This window comes from Talpa occidentalis, unplaced genomic scaffold, assembly GCF_014898055.3.
Source record: "Talpa occidentalis isolate TD23 unplaced genomic scaffold, MPIMG_talOcc4v2.1 talOcc4.3, whole genome shotgun sequence".
In the NCBI taxonomy this organism is placed as follows: Eukaryota; Metazoa; Chordata; class Mammalia; order Eulipotyphla; family Talpidae; genus Talpa; species Talpa occidentalis.
The window spans coordinates 119,862,123-119,886,481 of record NW_023603184.1 but is presented as its reverse complement, the minus strand read 5'-3'; the positions used below and the strand labels follow the sequence as shown (position 1 = coordinate 119,886,481).

General features: G+C 36.6%; 1 protein-coding gene across 3 annotated transcripts in view; it reads left to right on the top strand.

Moving 5' to 3' along the window:
* HECW2 (HECT, C2 and WW domain containing E3 ubiquitin protein ligase 2) overlaps positions 1 to 24,359 on the top strand; it is a 355,083-nt gene that overhangs the window by 291,647 nt on the left and 39,077 nt on the right. For all 3 annotated transcript variants that reach the window (XM_054699957.1, XM_037523745.2, XM_054699958.1), the window contains exons 18-21: positions 5,775 to 5,858; positions 7,210 to 7,319; positions 17,957 to 18,077; positions 19,564 to 19,677. In XM_054699957.1, coding sequence (XP_054555932.1) covers positions 5,775 to 5,858; positions 7,210 to 7,319; positions 17,957 to 18,077; positions 19,564 to 19,677 — 429 coding nt within the window. The remainder of the gene's footprint in view (positions 1 to 5,774; positions 5,859 to 7,209; positions 7,320 to 17,956; positions 18,078 to 19,563; positions 19,678 to 24,359) is intronic.

The following is a 24,359-nucleotide window of genomic DNA, read 5'->3' as shown; positions in this document are numbered from 1 at the left end:
TACTTTGGATGAAATTCAAATATTTAGAATTCTCTATTTTTTTTATACCACTCAAATGTTTGTTTCTCCCACATCATCTCTTTTCCTCTCTCCTCCCTCCTAACCTCATAGCCTCTATGCTGTTCCCTGGTGTCCACTGGTTCTTGAAACCTATAACTCTCACATAATCAACGCTTTCATTTCTTACAATAAAATTTTCTTGTTTATTTAGAAACTGAATGTTTCTTATCCAGGTTTCACCAAAATATGTTTTGTTTCTGTTGTGGCTGGGAGATAATACATATATACACACTATATATACTATACTATAATATATGCTATAATATATACTATATATATGTGTATATATATTCTTCTAACAATGATTGCCAAGACATAGGAAAGTACTGGTTTTTGTGGTACTATTTTCTAGAAATTCTAAAAATTGATACTTCAAGTTCTTGTTTTCCTTGCCTTGGCATTTTATATCACTATTCCTACCTATCCTTTTATGTGTTGTTTAACTGGTTGTCTATTCTAATTGCTTCACAGTAACTGATTGGTTTGGTTTGAGTTTATTTATTTTAAAATAAAACTACAGGTACATATAATATAGTTTTAATTTCTAAATGCTAGTAAATGGCCAATAAAATATATAATTCATAAGAAATCACAAACCTCTAGTTATATATTCTGGTCTATCCTAGATATGAATTCTTCCAAATAATGATGTGATTAGGATTCAAGCTAAGCCTGCCTTAGGGCAGGTATCTTACAATCAAATGTTTTTGCATGTGATAACTAAACTCCTTTTACTGGTTTTGTTTTATAGAGAATAATGTTTCCCATTATCTATGGAATTATGAGAAATGTAAACCCTTCATATGTATTCTGTCTTTGGTACTCACAGCACTATTTAAGTTTTGTGCAGAGAGCAGCATCTTATCTACTATATATCTTAGTAGTACTCAAAAAATATTTGTGGAATTAGCAAAATAAATAACATGATTAAAGTAGAAACAGAAAAGAGAAACAAACAAACAAAAAAAAAAAAACAAAGCCAAACAGTTTGGCTTTACTTACAGTGGATCATACAGTCTATTAAAAAAGTAATAAATAATTAAAGATCTATGTAATCATATGCTCAATAGTTAAAAATTGAGTGTCACTATATAATTGGTTCCATGCTAAATATTTTATTTCCTTTTGTTCACTTAATCCTTCCTATAACCCTATGAAGCAGATACTATAACTATGCTTATCTCAAGATGAGCACACAAGCAAAAAATCAGGTAACTCTAAATTCTTAGCCTGGAGCTTATTTGTTTATATCCATTTACAAGAATTTTTCCCTTAAACATGTACCTAATTGGTGTCACTTTTACATGTCCACAAGAATTGTGTTGCCCTAATGAACCCCTATTTCCAAATCTAACCTATGTAATAAGAAGTGCAGAGGATATTGACCTTTCTGCTTGCTTAGCTCGATCCTCCCAGTCAGACCATGTCCTGTGACTAGTTCAGAGTGTGAATGATCAATGTTCATTTTCCCTCTTTGTTATTACACTATTAGAGAAGTCATGGGATATGTCTAAAATTGCTTTTAGGCAGTTTTTTAGAATGTATGTATTTTCACGGTGTTATTGAGCTGTATCTACAGGAACTATGTATGTGCAGGGTCTGCACTGCAGAGCTTTGTGGTTTAGAGGCTTTGCTGCTTCCGATTGTTTCTGATCACATGCTGTTCTTTAACTTCACCAAAGTGTTGCTTCGTTCTGGTGAGAATATTCTCTGTGGGAATGCAGTCTTGAGACTGTTCATTGTCCTTAAATGATCTGCTAGAGTTGATCTCCTGGAGTGATTCTATGCACTGGAGGAAGTGGTTACAAAGGTCTAAATATTGCAGGCATCTGAGCGACAATAATAACTAGCAACTTTTTCCTTAGGTTGTCACTGTATACTTAGCATCCTGTTATAACAGTTATGAGTTTTCTCATTACAAGATTGCTTCTTTATCTGTGTTTCCCCAGTGGGCTGTGTTTTATTAAATAATTGACGTCTGATTCGTTTTCTTTTTGACACAACCAAAAATGATAGCACGATAGTTGATTCCACTGAGGGATTCACAAAAATTTGTTAGGAGCCAAATCTGTCATTTTTGGCATTAACTGGTATTGTGCCTGGTTTGTATTTTATTGAACACTCCTTTTTCACACAGCACAATAATTGAAGAAGACAAAAATTAAAGAGAAACAGCTTTTGCTCCCAAGAAACTCATTTTTTTAAACAGGGTTGTACCTGAGTGGCCCTATGGTTTTGTTTTATATAGAATTTTGTTTTATTGAGGATAATGTTAGCAAGATATTTAGTTTCAAGCACTGAGTGGAGATGCAAAGGAGGAAATACTGGAATGTACTCTAACGGTCACAGAGAGAGAAGTGTATCCTGCAGAGAGTGTTGAATGGTAAAATGATATTTGAATATAAACTTAATCTTTATGATAAGCCACTAAAACAGAATAGAATTTCTTAAGGAAAAGGCAGTAAAGAAAGAATAGAAGACTGCCACAGATTCCTTCTAATTCTGTAAATACTTAAAATAAACTTCAATGAATATTTGAATGCAACTTCCAAATGTTCTCCTAATGAGAATCATATCTCTTTAACAATATTTCCCAAACTCGTTATGTCTATTCAGACCTGAGTAGACCACTGGGAATTTGTTAGGAGCCAAATCTTTTATTGTCTATTCTAAAAGAAGAAATATTGTAGCTCTACAATGTTAACTTTTTTCATGAAATAATTCTGTATAGAGTGTTTAATATGCAGAAACTTCTTATCCTTACAGTTCTTATAAACTACAAACCATGAGACATATAAACTAGTAAAAACAAAAAAATCAATAACACTGAAATAATATTAATGTGAAGAGATTTCATTTTTCAGAAGTCAAATCATCAATAATAATCACCATTGCCAGTGGGAAGATACAGTTATACTTTTTGTGTTTTTGATTTGATTATTTTGATTTTGCATCTTATGATCCATCATGTACATCCTGGGTATTATTTTTTTCTTAGCAGCAGCTAATTTTTACCTACTGTTTTATTGTTTTGATGAGACAATTAATAATGTACATCCAAATACATAATGAAGAAAAATAAATATTCAGTGTACCCTATGCAGAGCCTACCCCCATTTTTCTATTTGTAACCTATTGTAAATGTTTCATTCTTAGAATAAGACTTTATGACTTTAATTTGATTAAATGCACAATTTAGTTTTAAAATTCATTTCTTTTGTTTTTTTCTTTAGCCTCTGGCAATTTATATAAACATTGCTTAGCCTCACTTTATAGTTTTCATTATGTGTATTAATACTGCAAAAGAAAAGTTTTATCATTTTAATTGCTAAAGGACTGTGTATGAGTGACAGACAGGCACTGTTATCATATTTATCATCAAGCCCCTGCTGACCTAAGGGCCTGCTCACCAACGCAGAAAGATCATCTTTGATCTCTTGGCACCAGCTATCATGCAAATGCAAATATGGGGGCAAAGTCACATAGCAATCAATGTTCAGTCATAAATGTCATCCAGATTATCCAAAATAATCTTCCCTAATTCAAAACTAGCAGTTTGATTATCAGAGTGAAAACATAAAATTTAAAGTTCTCCCAGAACTCCAGATTATGTCGATTTTAGTGAACAAGGATACCAGTTTGAGAAATACTAGTCTATATTGGGCAAATACCGATAACCAAGAAACAGTTCCTGTTTTTTTTTTTTCTCAGAAAAGACTGGTGTCGTTTCTGAGGAGATCAGCTGACCTCTCTGTTTCTCAGCCTTGATTTGCTCTTGCGATAGTCACTAAGGCAAAGGTTTCTTTGTTTCTTCATGGAAGTTTATGAAGTACATTCTGGGAGTGGGTGCAAGGCCTAAAAAGTATTCAGTTAAGTGAATAAAACAATTTAAATCTTTCCATATAATATTAGATTTTTCCACTGCCTTTTCCATTGTACCATGAATGCTTTGAGAAAGGGGCTATGTCTTACATCCTATTGGATTCCCAGTTTGTGAGACCATGCATAGCACATAGAAGACACTTAGAAAATGTTTACTGAACGAATGGATGAATATTAACCTAAGATAGTTCTTAGTGGTATCATGTACATCAGATGGCATGTTCCAGTATCCTGTTTTCAGGAGCGTAATACTCATAGTTTGTCATTATGATAAATTAGCCATCTTGGTAGAAAATGAGTCTCAGACTGCCTCAGCAGGATTTTTGCCTAAAGAATCAAACCAGTTGCCTTCATTGTTTCATAGTCACTATCTGGAAGTTTCCCAATTGGCATTTCTTCTCCAGTGGCTTTCCTTTGCCTTTCCTCACCATGTCATCCTTGTGACTCAGGATGTCATGATCTTTTCCTTATTCACAGGAAACATGCAGGCCAAAATGCCGACCATGCTATCTGTCCATCATGCAGCCTTTTCTTACAGCTCCTGTTAGAGTAGAGGAGAATTTGCTGGTCTTATCTTCTTTAGATTATTTTTCTCCTCCCTTTTTGATTATTGTGATGATAGAATAAAGAGATAAACTGTGCATTTGTTGGTGATAACTTGATTCTTCAAGATCAAAGCATATTGTTATTGACCCTTTATAAGAGCATTTCTTTGATTAAATTAGTGTTCATTTTTTCTCCAAGATAACTTTTCTCAAGTTTAGCTTTTTGAAACAAACCTTTATATCTCTTATCAAAAAAATCATTCACCCAAGGCCCAGATAATGGTCCTTGGCTTCTGTTATGTGCTTCAAACAAGTGACTTAACACTTGAGGGAAAATATTGTACTTGGTTTGAGCCTTCAAACTGCAATTACCTTAAGCAGAAAGGCTGGTTTTTCTCTTTTGCATATATGTCAGCTGTTCGTGTTGAGTATATATATATATATATATATATATATATATATATATATGAATTTCAGTAGCTACCCTTGTATATACATATACGCGTGTGTGTGTGTGTGTGTGTGTGTGTGTAGAGAGAGAGGGGGAGAAGGAGAAAGAGCAAGGGAGGTAAGAGGAGAGAGCAAGAGACACTGCTACTGGAAGTAAAGGACAGAAAAGCAAATCTGGTAATGCCAAAGATTAGATGATTCATATGTTAACATATTGTGTAAAAATGTATCTAGCCTCAGGAAAATAGATTAATATCACTACACTTTAACTCAAAACAGACTGAATTTTATTGGTTGGATGGTATTCTATCTTTTTTTTTAAGATTTATTTTATTTATTTATGCGTACAAGAACTGGGGTGTAGGCCAGAGGTGTAGGGGGTGAGAGGATTCACCAGAGACAGAGTGAGATGCAGAACAGGCAGATCTACTGAGATACACTGCTGAGCAGAGCAGTGGGAGAGACAAGAGATGGTTGCTGCGCCATGTGGCTCAGCTCCCTGGCCGGGGATTGAACTCATGTGGCAGTGGCTGCAGATAGCTTGATTTAACCCCTGCACCACCAGGGAGGCCCTGAATGGTATTCTATCTATAATTCTATTTGGGCTGCAAAATAATGAAAACAGTGAAAAGGATTTCTCCCCATCATTTGAACTGGGTGCTGTTGAGGACCATGACCATGTCTCTTTTGAATGTGTATTCGTCCCGAGGGTATCATACAGTAGCTGCCACACCATAAAAATCTGTGACTGTTGTTTTTTTAAGTGGTCTCTGAAGCCCTGAGTTATGTTCCAAAAGTCTACCACATATATTTTGAGCTGTTTCTTTCTTTAAATAGGGAGAAGATCCAATTTATACGAACTGAAGGGACCCCAGGATTGGTGCGTCTTTCAAGCGATGCAGATCTTGTTATGTTGCTGAGGTATGTATGTAACACTAGTTCTTGGATAGAAAGTCTCCTGTCATTACCAGTTTAGGAGAAAATAATATACCAATATTGGTAAACTCAAAATGTCTCCTTTATTCTTAAAAACTTATAGAATACTCATATTGAATATGTAAGATGCTGGGTTAGTGATAACTTCATTTCAGATTGCATTAGTTCTCTTTTTTTTTTTTTCAAGAAAATGTTTTTATTTTTTTATTTAAATTTTATTTTTATATTCCCCATACATCTCTCTTAAATCTGTTTGATTTTACTTTTACCGTTACTTTTACTTGAACCTGAACAAGATCTGTTGGTGGGGGAGTTACTTTCTTAGTCGAGGGGATGACTTCTGACTGTGGTATACTGAGCCATTTCTTAGTGTACTACATGGTCAGAAAGTCTATCAGTTAATTAATATGAAGTAGGTTGCTTCTACCATTGTTTGACTGATGATAAAATAGTAAGTTTGTTTTAATACAAAACTGATTAGAATGTGGCCTTTTCACTTCTTTCTAGAAAGCTAAGGATTTTTTTATTTTTAAAATAAAGGATTCTGCTTTTGGAACTATTGAAACTAAAATGATTACAAGGAAGGTCATGATTACCATTCACTGGTCCTTAGTTAAGACTTCTTTGGATGGTATAGTACTAAATACTTTAAGTTACAGTATAGCTGAGAATATTTGTACTTTGCTGAACATCACGTTTATATGAGTTTCTGTGTATTATATGGTAGAGCTAAAAAATATTTGAAAACTTATCTATCTATAAAGAGCAGGTGTACATTTCTCACCATTTGGAAAATATTTAAGAGCCAGAGAAAATGAGAGAGCTAATTATTTAGTAGTTGTACCTATTTAGGAGGTGTTTTGTTTTATTTTGCTTCTAATTCTCCAATTATAGCTAAGCTCTTTGAAGGCTGTTGCCCTGTTATATAATTCTTAGAATGAAGAAATAGAGCATGTTTTTGTATTTATTAAAGGTTCTCAGTGAACATTGTCTGTCGTGTTCAATGACACGAAAATCTAAAAATCTAAAAATCTTATCCCCAAATCTAAAAACACAGTTGCTGTTTTCAAAGTGAAAGTAAAACTTACATATTAAGATTGGCAAAATCACATTGTCCAAAGTTGATAGGAAAACAGACACATAACTGTGGGTTTCCCAAAAGCTACATTAGTCAGCCCCTTGAGGATAACCTGCAGGAGAAAGGGGACAGGTGCTCCCTTTGGGATGGGAATGGACCTTGGATGGAATTAGTTAGCTAAGAGTGTCTTATCATGGAAGCAAGACCTTTTTACACCTCTTCAGCTAAAGTAGATGTCTCTTTCTTGTCTTTCCCCAGTTTATTTGAAGAAGAGATAATGTCATATGTGCCTCCACATGCCTTACTCCACCCCAGCTACTGTCAGTCCCCACGTGGCTCCCCCGTGTCCTCTCCTCAGAATTCACCAGGTGAGTTCACCTGCTGCTCACAATGAATTCTCTGAAAAGTGAGTCCTAAATTTAGTTGTTCTTTCCTTCCTAAAGGAAAGTAAGGGGACACTTCAGTGTTAGCACAGGTACGTTTTGTGGGACGCTTTCTGTCTGCTAAAATTGGCTTGTTCCTGTGGGAATTCATTTTGACAGAAAGATAATGACATCTCATCATCAAAGGGTAAATGTTAGCAGTCTGATGTACTCAGATATGGAATTTACTTTTCATTACGTTATGTAATGCCTAGTATAACTTGGAGAGTATTGGAACACAGAATTCTGTTAGCTTTTTGGATTTAAAAATTTCTAGTTAGGAGACTGATTCAAGAAATAATTAAAAGAAATATCTGCTCTCAAGAAATTATATAGAATTAAAATTAATATACTTGCAGGGTTTTTCCCTGATGTCGCCACTGACTACATTAACTAGGATCACTGGGATTCATGAGCAGATAGAACATATTGATAGATGAAACAAAGTAAAATTTTTGGTTCCCATACTTTGAAAGTGATATGGTATGAGTGAAAGAATGAATGGATGAAAGGAATGAATGAGTGAATGAGAGAAAATTCAGCTTAGTAAATGAATTTTTTCAAAGGAAGATAGTCATGATGTCGACAGAACATCAATTATAATTTTCCTTCTTATAGGCAATATATTATACACATTTTAACAACTATCAGAATTTAAAACTATTTTATAAGAAATCCAAACTTCATATGTGTCACTAAAAGCTACTGTCTGTCCTTTGATATATAATATGTATTTTCACATATTGCTATGATAATGAAGCTATAATCTAATTGAATACCTCAAACAGGAAAAGGTCTATTAATTTGTTCTTTTAACACAGATTTATTGAGCATCCAACTATGATCCAAGCACTGAATTAGACCCTGTTTGCTCCAAAGATGAATAATCAGTCTGTGCCTTTGAAGGATTCATGGTGGGGCAGTGAGTCAACAAATGACTCTGTAAAGCTCTGTGGTTAGTCCTGTAATAAAGAGATGTATGGGAACGCAGATGTGGGAACAATTCTCCCTTCAAGATGGAGATGGGGTGTTTGGGAAAAGATGAGGATAACAAGTATTAGGGGACCCTTGAAGGATAATGAATAGAAGTTTCTAGGTGGACCAGGAAGGACATTCTAAGTAAAAGAGTAGGAGAAGCAAATCACAGAAGCATGAAAGTGGTTTAGAACAAATTAACAAATAACAAGTAAAGGCAAGTTCTCAAAGCTCAGGTTGGAAAGCTAGGTTAGGGCTGGTTCATCATTAAATCCCTGTTTTGTAGTCCATGTGGAGCCACTGAAAATTTACAGAGATATCTCCTTTTATAAAGATCAGTATAGAAACAATATGGAAGATATTTTAGAAGACAAAAGACTGGAGTCAGAGAAACCATTGGGTGGCTGTTGCACTAACCCAAGTTAACATGATAAAGGACTGGACTAGTTATGAATGAGAGAAGCAAATTAAATCCAAAGATATGTAGGATGTAGAGACACCACAATTTTGAGTCCAGGTATGGAAAAGTCAGGCTGATTCTGATGTCTTTACCACCTAAGCTACTAAGACTTATGGTAATACCACTCACTAAGAAGTAAAAAAAGATCTGACTGGATGGGAAAGATTTAAATTATTATTGTTTTGTATGCGTTTTGCTGAGGAATCAATGGGCCATCCAATTAGAGATACTCAAAGACAATTAAGGTGGCAGTTGAAGCCTGGAGTGTAGATTAGAGGATTTAGGGAGGACAAGTCCCTGGAAAGGAGATGATATAGACATTGTTGACATTAGGAAGTCTAATATTTAAGGGATGCACTGAGGTAGAAGAGAAAATGAAATCAAGTAAGACAATGGATTTTGAAAGAGAATTAAGAGTATCTTCAGTGAAGGGAATGGTTAACAGGACTGAATGTTCTAAGGATTCATAAAAAATGAAGTCTAAGAAGAGTTCATTTGATTTGAAAATCATTAAGTTAAATATATTCCTTGCCAGAGAAATTTGCATGAATAGACCATAAACTGGAATGTGACTAGTTATAAAATGATGTAGAATATAAAGTGGAAGCCAGGAGTTGTATAATAGTCTTTTCATGAAGTATGAAAATGAGAAGAAAGCAAAATAGAAGAGTTAAGGAGGGATTTCAGGTTGGGAAAGTTGAACATGTGTGTGCACAGAGGTCAGATGTGGCTGGAAGGAGAGTGATTTGCTGGATGGGGTGAAGAGGAGCAGTCACCTGTGGGAAGGCAGGCCATGGGAAGCATAAGCACAGGTCAAGTTGGGAACAAAGTAGGCACACCTATTTTGATGATATAGGATGGAAAGAAACTCATATAGGCCTCTAATGATGCAAGGGAAAATTTGATGGACTTCACAGGTCGTTTCAGTCATTTACTGATACTTCCTTCCATAGACTTGAGTTTCCTTTTCTGTAAAATGGGCATAAGAGTAATCACAGGTGATTACTTGTCTGCTGTCTGGAACACAGCAAGCATCCTTTAAATGATAATTTATCCCACTTTCTTTCTTTCTGAAAATCTGATGCTGAGACGTATAGTCAATTTTTGAACCATTAATATTGGAAATATATGAATCCATTTATTACTGATTTGCAGAGCTGGCTGCCTAGATAATTATTTTCCCTAGTCTTTTTTAGCTAGAACCTACAATGAAGTTTATTTTTTATGCAATATTTTGCAAGTATTTTATGCTCTGTAATGAATAAAATACAAATTAACTTAGAAACATACTGACTTCATGGTCTATTTTTGGTCATTCTATATTTTGTCGTTCAGTGGTCGCAAAAAGTTCATGTCATCTGGCAGGAATGAAGAGGGCAATAGTGTGAACATTTTTCAGAAGAACATAATTTTTTGCTCTTCAGTTTTATGGAGAAATAATTGACATACATCACTGTATAAGTTTAAGAGGTGCAACATGATGGTTTGATTTACATACTATGAAATGAATACAGTAGGTTCAGCTAACACATAGAAACAATGAAAAAAAAAAGAGGGAAATTCATCTTGTTATGCAAACTTTGGGGATTTTTATCTTTTAACAACTTGCCTATATATCATATAGCAATGATAGCTGCATGGTCTTCCTACATGGTTTTAGTTGGGGGTGAGTAGGCCTTTTTATTGTATTGCTTTTTATTGAGGTAAGGTTGATATATGACATTGTTTATGATTTAGAGGTACAAATTCACACCCCTTCAGAGGGATGTTGCTACATCACACCCATCACCAAAGCACCCATAATCCTCCACCATAGTCTATTGGGCCCCCTTCCCCTCTTTACTCCCCATATATTACCCTCCCCTTTTTGTAGCCTCAATTTTATAGTCAGATTTCTAGGGTTTGTTTTGGCTTAGTCTTATCTGTTCCTTTGTTTTATTTCTCCACACTCCATATATAAGTCAAATCATCTGGTATATGTCTATAATGAAATTTAAATATTTGTCTCTTTACCTGACACTCTATGGTTAGAGAAGTGAAGCTGTATGGATTATTGCTCATTGTAGTCAAGGCTCTGCTTTCCAGATCTTTTCTATGACCCATCCTCCCTGAGAGAAAAGTAGATCACCAGATCCTGTTCCTTTCAAGCACTGCAAGTGCTCTTGGAGACTGGATGAACATTCTAAATGGTGACTAAGTTTACTTCTTTTCCATTCAGCATCACAAATGTACATGAGTAATCGATGGGACTAATAAAATGCATTCTGGAAGCAGATTTAGAGTTAAACATTTTCCAAAGACAAGTAGAGCCCAAATTTATCTAAATTGCTAGCAGTGTTTGTGGTGGTTTTAATTTTCAGGAAGAATGATCTCCATATTTTTAGCCTACTCTGTTTCAGTAGGTTTTATTTGATCTTAAAATTGGATTGTGCTGCCTGATATCAATGGGAGTAACTATAACTAATTCCACATGATACCAGGGCAGGACTAGATGGCCTCATTTACCCTGTGCAGGAATCTTCTGTTTCTCTGAGAAAAATATGTAAACCAATGTTACCTCAATAAAGAAAAAGAAATTAAAAAAAGAAAAAGAAATATAGCTTCTCTTTCTACCACTATTCTTCATGTTTTTTGTGAAAACATTCAAATAGATTTTTTAAAGTGGTGTGAGCCTCCTCGTGATTAGAATTTCATGCCTTTTAGTCATGTGAGAATAATATTGTGAAAATTACAACAGTGATGAATTTTAATGATCTTCATGCAAAATGTTAGGAACCTGTAAACTTTCCACACTTCCCCTCATGCCAAGCACATTTACATGTTTTTTCAAGTATGGAGGAGAGAGGGGCTTTGGAAACTTTGACTCATTGGTTTTTGCAGCTGTTAGAGTGCTCACCTAAAATTTGTCAAAATTTTGGTATGTCAAAGTTTGTTTTTCTAGGACTGTTATAATGCCAATCTTGATCTTAGGTATGCCAGAAAGAAAAGATCTTTCCAAACACTATATGGTTTACTATGCCAAATATGGAACCCAGAAGTTTATTCAAGGACCTTTTGTGGCTGCACATTTCTAGGAATTTAAGTGCAGTAACACTTAATTTATCTAATGTCATTGGAGATATGCTCACTTATGTAACTTTTCCACGTAACCAAAGCTATGACTTTAAGTGTCAGAGAATTTATTTAACCCATCACTTGCTGAAACTCAAATACATTTTGTCTCTCCCAGCTCCCCTATGCATAGTGTATTGAGGCTGTTTCTTGGTTTGGGGGGAATCATCATACAGAGTTTTATTTACTTGACTAGACACTATCTGGAAGCTGGTTCCAGAAGTGAAACAGACTAGAGCACTGATGAGCCACATGGGACTTTACTGAAGGTTATCTTAAGAGCATGGGATATTGGAATTCTCTTCCCAACATACAGTGAGACTCCTTAAAGATCCCTTTTTTCCTTTCTCCCTCCTAAGAATAGCATTTAGCTGCTACTTATCTCAGCTGCTCTTTCCAAACATTCTGCAGCCTTTCCCTCCTACTCCTCTTCCATTTGCTCCTCCCTCTCTGCCAGTCCCAAGTCTCTGTCTCTCTCCTCTCCCTTCCTTCTCCTTCCCTTTCTCTGTCTCTTTTCCTCCATCTTTCCCATAGCCCCTGAAGTAATTTATACTTGTTTTCCGAAAAAGTGTCTGACCCTTCTCTTTTCTCAATCCCACAAAGATGATCTAGGAATTAGATAATATAAATGAAGGCTGCTCCTTGGGATGTGGGGATGAAGGACTTGTTATTCCCAAAACTGAAGGAAAGGCCAATACTGCCTCTGCTTATTTTCTGTGTTTGTTAGCCTCCTTGGATCCACCCCTAATGCTGTCAGAGGTGCCTGCCATTGTCACATGTTTCAGCTTTCCCCTTTTAATATATTGCTTCTAATTTGCCAGAATCTGAGAAATCCGTTTATCAAATTATATATATGTAAATGGGAGCAACAGCAAACTCAAAGTAATGATCTGAGGATTTTTTTACTACTCTTACAGAATACAGCAGAAATGCAATAAGAGGACTTCAGTATTTGTGCTTTGTGCTGGCTATTTTGGAGGTGCTTGTCCTTTTTCTTCCATTTGTTGACCTATGTTCCAGAGATGGAGTATCTCAAAAATTATTGTAATATTTGATGATTTAGTCTCATTCACTAATAAGCAACTGTAAAAAAATTTTTTAAAAGTCAATTTGTTGTTTTCTTTAAAGTGAACCAGGAATGAAGTGTCCTTGAGAACCTCAGCTGGATTAGACTGAGCACCATCCCCCTCCAATGCAGAATGAAAGCTAGACATCAAAGCAATCTAGGTTCCAGGTAGCACACCCCAAATCAAAAGGGACCCAGATTTGATGCCAGTTTGATGCCAAGAATTTTAGAATCCAGGAGGAGTGTTTTATCTGGTGGAAATCTTTAGTTTCTACATGATTATGCCATTTGGTAACAGTGTATGGACATAGTGTAACACTACATGGGAGTAGAGGTCTAGCTAGAAATAAGGGGAGAACCCCTAATATGTTACTGAGCATTTTTCCCTGCAAATAATTTACATAATGCTGATTACCTATGAAGTCAGCCCTTCATTGAGTTACTTCCTATATGTAACATTGACATTTTGTAATCTGACTTTGTAAGACTATAAAGACCATGACATCACTCTCTATGTGAAAGTATTGTGTCCTAGAACCTCTTTTGCAGTTATGGCTGCTATACAATTCTATTAGTTTGGCCCTCTAAGATCATTTTTGATTTCCAAGGTAGAAATAACATTCCTGTCCTGGAATATCTTGGCAGTAGTACCTGACGTTCCTTCAGAATTTGACAAGGGCCAGTAGCATAATTTGCTGTAATTTTTAAATCATAATATGTGATGATTTTTTTGCTTAATCAAACTATTAGCAAAATAATTTTTTTATTTAACAGTTTCTCCAGTCTGCATAATTGAATCCCTTACCTAAAGTATAAGTGGAAGCAGAGATCATTTTTCTTAAGTGTCTATTAATGTTTTCGGATATTATTGATGGAACGCATTATGGCATTACCCACATCCTTTGAAGCATCTCAAATTTTGCAGCAATAGTATATGTACTGCTCTTTTTAAAAGTAAATAACTTTTAAAGAATCCTGATTCCTTTGAGTCCTGAAAGATTTTCACTTAGTGTTTTGTTCTTTTTCCTCTTCCCTATCAATGATTGTGCTCTTGAAAACAGATTCATTAGGGCTGTTTTCTGAGCTCCTTGCATTTTCTAGACTCATTTTTCTCAGACTGCAGTTCCTCAGACTGCAGCACTGACTTTATTCTGCCATACCTGAAATGAACTTGTGTGGCCCTGCCCTGGTCCTCAGCCATCCAAGAGAGCAGCCTTGTGTTCCTGAGATCATGTTCCTTCATGTTGCAAACAGTGCCTTTCAGAGCCACAGGAAGCATTCCCAGTGGTGGTCCCTGGAAGCTGCCCAGGTGTTTCATTGGTTGCACTTGACCTTCCTGTAGGGGGTAATGGTTCTCAACCTTGGCTGCACTTTAGATCATGTGGAAGCTGCATAAAACACTTAGGCCTGGATCCCATCCACATGACGTAATTCATCTTGGGTGTCGCCTGAAAACTGGCATTTCTAAATGCTTCCTAAGCAACTCTAGTACCATCAAGATTGAGACCACTGCTTAGGATCCCTAATCTTTTAAGCTTACATTTATTGTTTCCCTTGTGACATAAAATTATTGTAGTTGTATAATTGTTAGTTCCTTGGATAAAAGATTCATGATAATGCAGGCATGTATGTTGATCAATAGACAGTTTTATTAAAATTCATTCCTAAAACCTCAAAACATTCCCTTGTGTCGTTAGTATTCCCCTCCGTGTCTCTCTGTTACCATCAGAACTACCTGTGTCTCTTCCTTACTTATCTACCTTACTTATCTACTTATCTTCCTTACTAATCTACCATGAAGTAATTTTCTTACTTTACATTGTAGATGTTTTCTGATAACAGCAGTAGCCACCACTGAGAAGGACTTCTGGAATAGGCTGTGCACAAGTGTCATACATTCATCAGCTGGTGGACCCATGAGTGGCCCTGGCCACTCACCAGATCTCCGGTAGCACATTCAGGTGCTTGTAGAGTATGTCCACCTGAACTGCTGCATCTCCAGATCAGTATCTACAAAGACTCAGCATGACCCTGTTCACCAGCACCATTTCTCACACTGCTTTTAGCATCAGATCAACCTGGCTCAAATCCTATATAGACCATTCACAGGCCTATGACTTCAGTTTCCTTAGTTACAAAAAGCTAATGATGGCAATAATAACAATGCCCACTTCCTAGAATCTTCATAAGGCTTTTCCAAGATCCCCTGTGTAAAGTGATCAGTCCCCAGTGCACAGCAGACACTTAATAAATGATAGCTGTTTTTTTTTTCAATTGCAGTTTTAATTTCTTACTCTTTGTTCTTTTATTTATTTTTTATTATTATTTTTTAATTTTATATATTTTTTACATCATATTTCATTTTTGCACAATGTATGCATTTTCATCTTGGTTATAGTCCCCATACAATTCCCACCCCCCCTTGTTTTGATCCTTCTCCCTCCTTCCCCTACTCTTCCCCCCCAAGTGTGTCTCTGGTTTATAGTTGCTTGCTGATTTTGATTTTTACTTTATTATAATTAGTCTTTTTCCTGGTTCCCTATAAATGATAGCTGTTGTTTTAGGAGCTGTGTGTGACTGTCAGAGCTTCCTGGTCTCTCCTTTCTTATCTACTGTTACCATTTTTTTATTTCAAGTGGTAAGCTTTCTCTGAGTCACCATCCTCCTGTCTAGCCCACATCCCCTCAGGGCCTTAATCGCTGCAATTACTCCTGACTCTCCCACCTTTAATCGGTACAACACACTCAGAAAATGATTTCTTTAATAAAACACCACTTGTCTGTTAGTCTCTTGCTCAAGAATCTATAAAGACTGCCCACTGCTCACTGCATCATGCCCAAACGCCTCAGCAAGATTTTTTTAAATTCCTCTCATAATTTGGCTCCAACCTTCTGACCAATTACATTTCCCACTTGCTCCCCAGCACACGCCTCCTCCTCAGTGTTGGTGGGCTCTCCTCCGCGTCCTCTCAACGTGCATGCAATACTTATTCCAGTTCTTACTGCCCTGCTCCAGTATACCATATAGATCCTTCCCTGCTTACAAGAACTGGTTCCTATAAATTCTCCTTCCTAAGGTCTTTTCCTCAATCTGTACTTTTCCTCTTTTAGTGCTGCTGTTATAGGGCAGCCCTGATATTGAGCGGGTTGCCTGGCTGTGGGTCCTCACCCGCGCGCTTACAAGGGACTTATTAATACTCCACTACAGACACACACAAATGGTTAATAAAAGGTTTATTTACAAGGGAAAAGGAAATAAGGAAAATGTACAACTCAGGGAGAAAATAGGGAAATAAAGTCTTTAATGCGTCCTACCCGATCCGCCGACCTGGAAACCCAAAGTCACTCTCAGAGCTGGCCAGACGCTGCAAGCTGGCGGAGAGCCAAAATGGGGGACCCCCAAAGCCCACGTGTCTGCCTTTTATATCCACCTGGCTGCTTAACCCCACCCTCAGGTCCCAGCCACCTTCCCTTTGGTGGTGATGGGATTTGGAGTTCCCAGTTTGGCTTTGGCCTGGGGTGGGCGTGGAGTCCACAAAGCCTGTATGGAATTAGCTTTAGGACATCCTTTCCCCCTAACACTACTTTTCTGTAACACTGATCTCACATGTATAATTGGAGGGAGCACAGGCAACCAGCATCATTGAGTGACTGTGGCACATTTTTATCTAATGGAGTCACTGCCCACCCATACCCCCCAGGGAATTGCAAGCCAGTTGTTGCAAGAGTTCTCAAATAATGTGTGAGAGAAAATCTGGATTTTTTAAAACTTGGAATCTCCCGATTTTTTGTTTGTCGGCAGTTAATTTAAAACCTTTAAAAAAATATATGACAAGCAAAATAAATCAATAGAGTTGGATATAGTCCCAGGACATAGTTTTGTCCCCTCCATCTTACAGCTTGTATTACAACTACTTTAGGACTTTATTATTCTCTATTTGTTTAATGTGGTTTACTTCTGTCTTCCTAACCAAGGTATTCAGTCCAGCAACCCCAGCTTATTCACTTGAATCATCTGTTGCTGAGCCTAACAAAGCATTAGCAGTGAATAAAAATCATTTCGTTGATTCATTCATTAAATATTTAATAATACAGAAGACTTCAAAATTTTTGTTTTCTTGTTTCTTTTAATTATATTTTGAAATATTTAGTGGAAATGTCCAGCGTTTTTTTATGCTTCTTTGTCTGACTCCCACATTCATCACCAGCTTTGTGTCTGCCTTGTTTATTAGTGATCTTGTGATACAAAACTGTAGTTTTCTTTGGAAAGAGGAATAAAGTATGTTATTTTTTCATATGATTAGTGATACTTGTCATTAAATGGTATATTAAACATCTTTACAAAACCTGTAGATAATCACAGTATTTGGCACAGTATTTGGCAACAAATATCAGTATTACTTATTCTTTGGCAACCAGGAAACATAGTCCAGATTTATCAAGATTACTGTGCAAATGTGAAATGTAGGGAATTATGTATCTGAAACAATTCTTAGTTATAGTTTGTATTTTTCATAGAAAGAAGCTTGAAAATTCACTATTCTTACTTAACATGCCACATAGTTTTCATATTGTAACTTCCTGTCTTATTGCCATGATATCATCTCAGTAGCAAGCAAAGATATTCCACCCTAACAGTTATCATCAGACATGAGTAACTCTGTTTGACTCATATTAACTTGGACTAAAAAAGGGAACATATTTGACTAACACATGAGCATTATTTTAACTATTCAAACAGGGTTCTTATCCTCTTCTAAAATGCCACAACATCCTAGTTAGCTAACATTCTAGTTAGGCTCTGTTATAATATTAAACTTGGAGAAGTAAAGGTGTAAGAACTAAAAGTATTGCCTCCTTAAACTTGCTGATGATGATCTCAACCCCACAGTAATCTTTTTCCATGGAGATGTGATGAATATACAGGACAGTGCATAAACCTAGACCCTCCTTTTTTTGCGGTTTGCTGTAGGTACTCAGCGTGCCAATGCCCGAGCTCCAGCCCCATACAAGCGAGACTTTGAAGCCAAACTAAGGAACTTTTACAGGAAGTTGGAGACTAAAGGATACGGACAAGGTCCAGGGAAATTAAAGTAAGTCAACATGATACAAACCACAGAATTCGCAGATGGTGAAAGCGTGGTAGGATACAGTTGGGAGTTGAAGAAGTTGTTATTGCGAATGATCAACCTTTGTTTTAGGCAGCGTACTTATTTTGGCATGTGTAAATTACAAGATCATCTAGAACATCGTCCTGGAGTTATGCACAATACAATTGAAGCTTTTGAAATAAATAGTAAAGAGATTACCACATTCCATATAAATGTACAGGCCAAAAAAATAAAGGGGATTTTTTTTTCCTCCAGAAAAGTATAGTTGGTTTATAGTCTATTCATGATTAAAAGGTTATCACAGTGTTTTATATTGCTCATTACTTCCTCCTCAGCTGACCTGAGTATAGGAATAATGTTCAGCTTTATTTCTCTCTGTGAAATAAACTTCACTTGTCCAAAGGAATTTGCCATGAATGTTATTTCTGCCCCTTTTAACCCATTTTTCTTTAAATGGGGAAATTAAAACACCATCATGTTTGACCTAGAATTATTTTCACTTCCTACTTACCATACTTCTTTCATCCCCACTTCCACTTCTATTTCATGTCCCCACTAGAGAGTACCATGTTTACCTGAGAGGGGACAGAGGAAAGAGGGTCCACTCTTGACCATGACCCAGGGTGCCTGAGACAATCATCCAGACTAGCAACCCCACACACTGTCCCCCATGCAGGCTTGCTTTATTAAATTCACAGCCTCCACTCGCCTCAAATAATTGCCAACAGTTCAAAACACCATACCTGCCTGAGCTTTTTACCTTTCTCACGCTTCACTTATGAAAGTCTTGATGATCAAGCTGTCAAGTGTCTCACCTCCTTATCATCCTCCCTTCCATGAGTATTTGCATGAAAGGCAAATTGATATATGCTTAAGGCTGGCTTTGTCATTATCGTAAGTAGATTAAGTGGGGCTGCAGCGAATATCACTCATTTGTATCTGTCACCTAGGGAATCTCAAAACTCAGTAATTTAAAAATTAAATTAAGCACAATTATAAACTCCTCTGCTTTGGATGACAGTGAGATTTTTTTTTTTACCTTGTTCCCACAGTCTTCTCTCTCTAGGCTCTTAGTAATTGAACTCCTTGTCTAGGTGCATTCAGGTTTAAAACGTTGCTTCATAGGGTTGTTCTTCCTTTAGTTAATAAATTGTGTATGTGTTGTTTGTTTTATAACCATTTTCCTTCTGGGGTAAATTGATATCACCACTCAGAAAGGATGCTCAGGTTGTTTTTGTAAGTCATATGGAGTGCTCCCTTTACCAATGATTCTTGATGTAAATTATGTTAATGCTGTTAAGAGTTAAAGATAAATGTGTTTTTTATTGTAGATAACAATGATATTAAGTCACTTTACTTTCTGTCTAGTTAATTATAGTAAGTGGGACATTAAATGACAAGTGCCCGGTCTAGAAGGATAAGAATTTGGAAATAATTCATATTTTTCAAATTGTCTCTTTATGGACAGGCTAATTATCAGAAGAGATCACTTACTCGAAGATGCTTTTAATCAGATTATGGGATATTCCAGGAAGGATCTGCAGAGAAATAAATTATATGTTACCTTTGTTGGAGAGGAAGGGTAAGTAGAACAGAGAAGTGGTTTGTATATGACACCCATTTCAGAGGGGATGTTTCACCACATTGGTTCTCAACAGGAAATCTTCTGACAGGAAATGCTGTTCTCATTCACTTAAATCGCTCAGCATTTTTGTAAAAGACTTTAGTGGTTTTTGACATCATTTGACATAGAAATTTTTTAGTGAAAACTCAACTAGAGAAGGAATTGTGTTTTAATGTCTGTGATCTTGTTATCTGCACTGAGGTATAAGTAGAACATGCTTCACCTGTTAAATCGACTTCATTTCTGAATCCCAAATTAGATCCCTGCTGTTCCATCAGGAAGCCTCCACAGCAGTATCTCTTAGACCATGGATCTGATTTCTTTGTTTCCAGTTTTTCTTGTCCATTGAGAAAACAGTCCACCTACCAAACTAATTACCTGCTGTAAACAGAAGTCTGACTCTTCCATGAGTGTGCTCATATCGATAAAGGTTAGGAAATAAAGGTGTGAAGGCTCCCACAAAGTGGTTATTGTATCTAAATAGACATAACAGTTGTTATATAACATTTAGAAGAGAAGATACCTCTCATCTCTCTCTAATTCCTTCCTCTTTCTTCATTTCAGCTCTGGGTTTTGAGTCTCAGCACCTTCTCCTCACCCAGCTGTCTCTAAAGCAAAGCAAAGCAAAACAAAACACCACACTATTTTCTGAAGTTTGGTTGTATTCTCCATTCTAACAACCTGGATCATTTTAAGGCCACTCTTTTCACTCATGACTAGAAGTAAAGTGTATTAGAATATGAAATTGTAGCAGTAGTAGCCAATAAATCCAACCATTCAGTATATGATTTATGAAATGGAGGCTACAAAGTATAAAGTAATTTGTGTATGCAAGTGAAACGAAATCGGGATTTGAAACTTGGCTTACTTTATTTTTTTCCACCACTCTTAGAGCAATGCTGAAGTATAACCACAAGTCCTAAATTCTCGTTCATCTGAATTTTTTTTTCCCCAACCATAGGTCTTTATTCTAGTCTGTGACTGAGAACTTCTGCTTTTTTCACATATGTTGTCATATAGTCTCCCAGCTGTGACTAGATTAAAGTGAGTTATATGGGAAAACAGTATAATGAGACAAAATGTGACAAGGATTGAGTAGAAGTTTGCCTGAGATGAGTCTTTCATCATCAGTATGCATTAATGCACATCTAGCTTATGTTAGTCGGCTAAAAGATGCAGGTGCACAATTGAAAATAAGGCAAATGTTTTTAGCCTAATCACAGAGTCACAGGTATGCATGGGATTCCAAGTATTTCCTTAGATAACCACTCTGTTTGGATGAGAATACTTTTCCTCCCCCAGAACACCAGCTGCCTTCCTTCATTTTTGGACCATAGTTTATTGAGACCGCAGAGGTGTAAGGAAGAGTCTTTGGAAACCCTTATACTTGAATAGAAACAGATGCTTATCGTGCTTGATTGTCCCAAAGCAGTCTCCCTCTATTATCTGGACTGATGATATCCACTCCTAGGAAGCCCAGACTGAGTGGGACTTGATATCTTTGCCACTGATGTCCAAATGCTTCCTACTTTCATTATCTGTTTCCCTCCTATAAATCCAGAGGGAAAACAACAGGAAGATATTTTGGTGTGACCTCAGCCCTCAGACACAACCTCGTAATCCGCCTTTCTATACATGACATTGAAGCTGGAATAGGGCCAGATAATATCCAATCTCACAACTTTGTGAAGTCAATAGCATGTTGTCGTGTCATGAATATTTAATATGGACCATTACATGTGGACTTTACTTTCTTATTAAAGCATTGATAATCCTATACTCTTTTGAAAGATGACGAAAAATGGAAAACTTAATGCATAAAGAAGTTATTTTAATCTTTGCCACTTTCTTAACACATAAATCACATTAAAATTAAAAATCATGATATTTCTTTCCGGTTTATAGTAAAACTATAGTAAAACTCAAGAGAAAAGCTAAATAAATTTTCCTACTGAAATACAAAAAAATGGAGCTGGAAGGTTTCTGTCACTTTCCCTTCATTAATTCTACCCTCAGAACGTGTCTTTTTGTAAGTTCTTGAGGAATAGTTCTAGTTACAGGTATTTAAAAAATGTATATCTTAGGCCCAGATCTTGGTTTCCAGTATCGTTACTCAATAAAAGAAACTAGGGCTGCTTGGAGAAGTGACTGATTCTAGAACAAGGAGAGAAAATAGACAAAATGAAAACTAAAGCATATTATAAATCCAAAAAGTGAAGAATTGGTCAAAAAGCCCAGAATGATCAGTAGTTATCAAAAATGCACAAGAACCAACTCAAAGATCTCCCAATGGCTAACGTTGGAATAATTAGCAAAAAAAATAAAGTAGTATTTGTTTATAATCTAAACCCAATCTACATGTATCTACACTGATATAAATATACAGATTGAATAAATGAGTGGAGGAGAATAGACAAATCCCCTGTGCTGAAGATTCCCAAATAAATCAGCATAATCCTCCACTCCTTAGCCATGGGTTGCACATTGTGACTTTCTTTCAAATAGTATGCTGGAAAGAGCAGTACATCTACAGTGGAGAAGCCTGACAAGCACTCAGCCAGAAGATCGAGGTTAAAATCAACAGTCATAACTCATGTGATTAGTAGTACCCTTGATGTCATGGGATAAAAATGGGACTTACCTTTGCAGTCTTCCTCTCCAACACCCATAATACCAGTCTAGTCATGAGAAAAACATCATACCATTCCAAATTGTGGGGCATTCAATAGGCTGCCTTACCAATACACCTTAAAACTGTCAAGGTCATCAAAAACCAAAAGAGTCTCAGAAACTTAGAGCCAAGAGGAGCCTATGGAAACATTACAGTTAAATGTAATGTGATCTTCTGTATTAGAGCCTGGAACAGAAGAGGGACATTAGGGCCCTCCCGGGTGGCGCAGCAGCTGAGTGCTGGATTGCGAAGCTGCCCACAGCTTCTGCAGCGCTGGTTCAATCCCCCTCCCCCTCCCCTTCCCCCTCCCCCCTCCCCTTCCCCCTCCCCCTCCCCCTCTCCTTCCCTTCCCCCTCCCCTCCCTCTCCCCTCCCTCCCCACTGCCACAGCGGGGGTCCCACATGGCGCGCAGACCTCTCCTGCCGGCCCGCTGCTCCCCTCAGCCGTGTACTTTGGTCCTTCTGCCTGTTCTGCTCCCCACTCTGGCTCCAGTGAATTCTCTCACCCTCCCGCGCTTCTGACTGTACCCAGTGCTTGTATAAATAAATAAATAAATCTTTAAAAAAAAAAAAAAAGAGGGACATTAGGTGAAAACCAAGGAAATCTGAATGGATTTTAGTTAATAATAATTAAAGGATGAATTTTAGTAAATAAATCCATATTGTTTCAATGATTATAACAAGTATACTGAACTAACATAAGACATTAATAAAATGGAAACTGAATGTGGGATGTATAAAATTTTGCATGTCCCCTTTGTAACTTTAAATCAGAAATTATTTATGTAACTAAAACATTTACTCAAGAAGATGTACAGTGAGGATTTGGAGAGATTTTAGAAATGTCGTCCTGAATGACTTATTTCCTTGTTGTCTGAGGAGTTACTGCCTCCAGGGTAATTTTATATTTTGTATACTTCCTTCTGTACTTGAGGTCAGTAGAGTAATAAGTACATAGGTAGAGCTAATTCTGTGAAAAGTCCAAATCAGTAGGAGTATTGACTTATACAGAGTATTATTTTGTGTTGCTAATGTCAGCTTTATCTATGAAGGAATAATACTTTGCAGTTCTTATTGATATTATCTCAATTATATTTTCTTCTAGTCATAATCAGGGTCTTTATTTATAATAGATTACTAGGGCATAAAGAGAAAGGGATTTATTTTTAAGAATAATGCATCTGCCTGTACCCCAAAAGGGTACAGCTCTACTTTAACCTGGTTTTTTTTTTTTTTTTTTTTTTTGCATGGGTCTGAAATCTGATAGTTTCTGAAATGGAAGCACTAAGAAAAATAATGGGAACGTTTATAAGCATTAATTTATAGGATGATAACAAATTCCATATGAGGTAAAATTAATCCCAGAATGTTGGAGTATCCTATATTCCATTTTTTAAAAAGCAAAAATGATCTTAGAGTCTATAAATGCAAATATTGTAGTAGACAATGAGCAGGTTATCATTTCTAGCTAAAATAATGAGTCATGTTATGATTGACTTTTCAATAGAAAGTACGCAGCTTCTAAGCAAATCGCTGTGATCTAATTGGGTCAGAGCTGGAGGTTTTCTTCTCTTGTCATTAAAATTTCCACCCAACTTGATCTAGCTATCTGTTCTCGCAAAGGGGGGTAGAGAGGCAGCAGTGACAAAATGGCTAGAAACTGAGTCATCTGGATGTGGTGGGGAATTTCATGCTCTTCTTGCCTTTTTCTGTTGGACTTCAGTCAGCCTAGACGTTGCTTCTTTTGGAAGGGAGCCAGTGGAGCAGCACATATTCTCCAATGTATTATTTTCTTCTGAATCGAAGTCCCAGCAACAAAAGCCTATGTGGTTTCTCAAGAGTTACCTAGCTGGACAATTGTGTTTGATAAGGCATCCTGGGCCATTAACTTCTTAGGAAACAGTAAGGAAGTAAGGGCTTGGATAAAGAAAGGATGTTTACATTGTGATTGCCTCGCCTCTTTTTTTCTC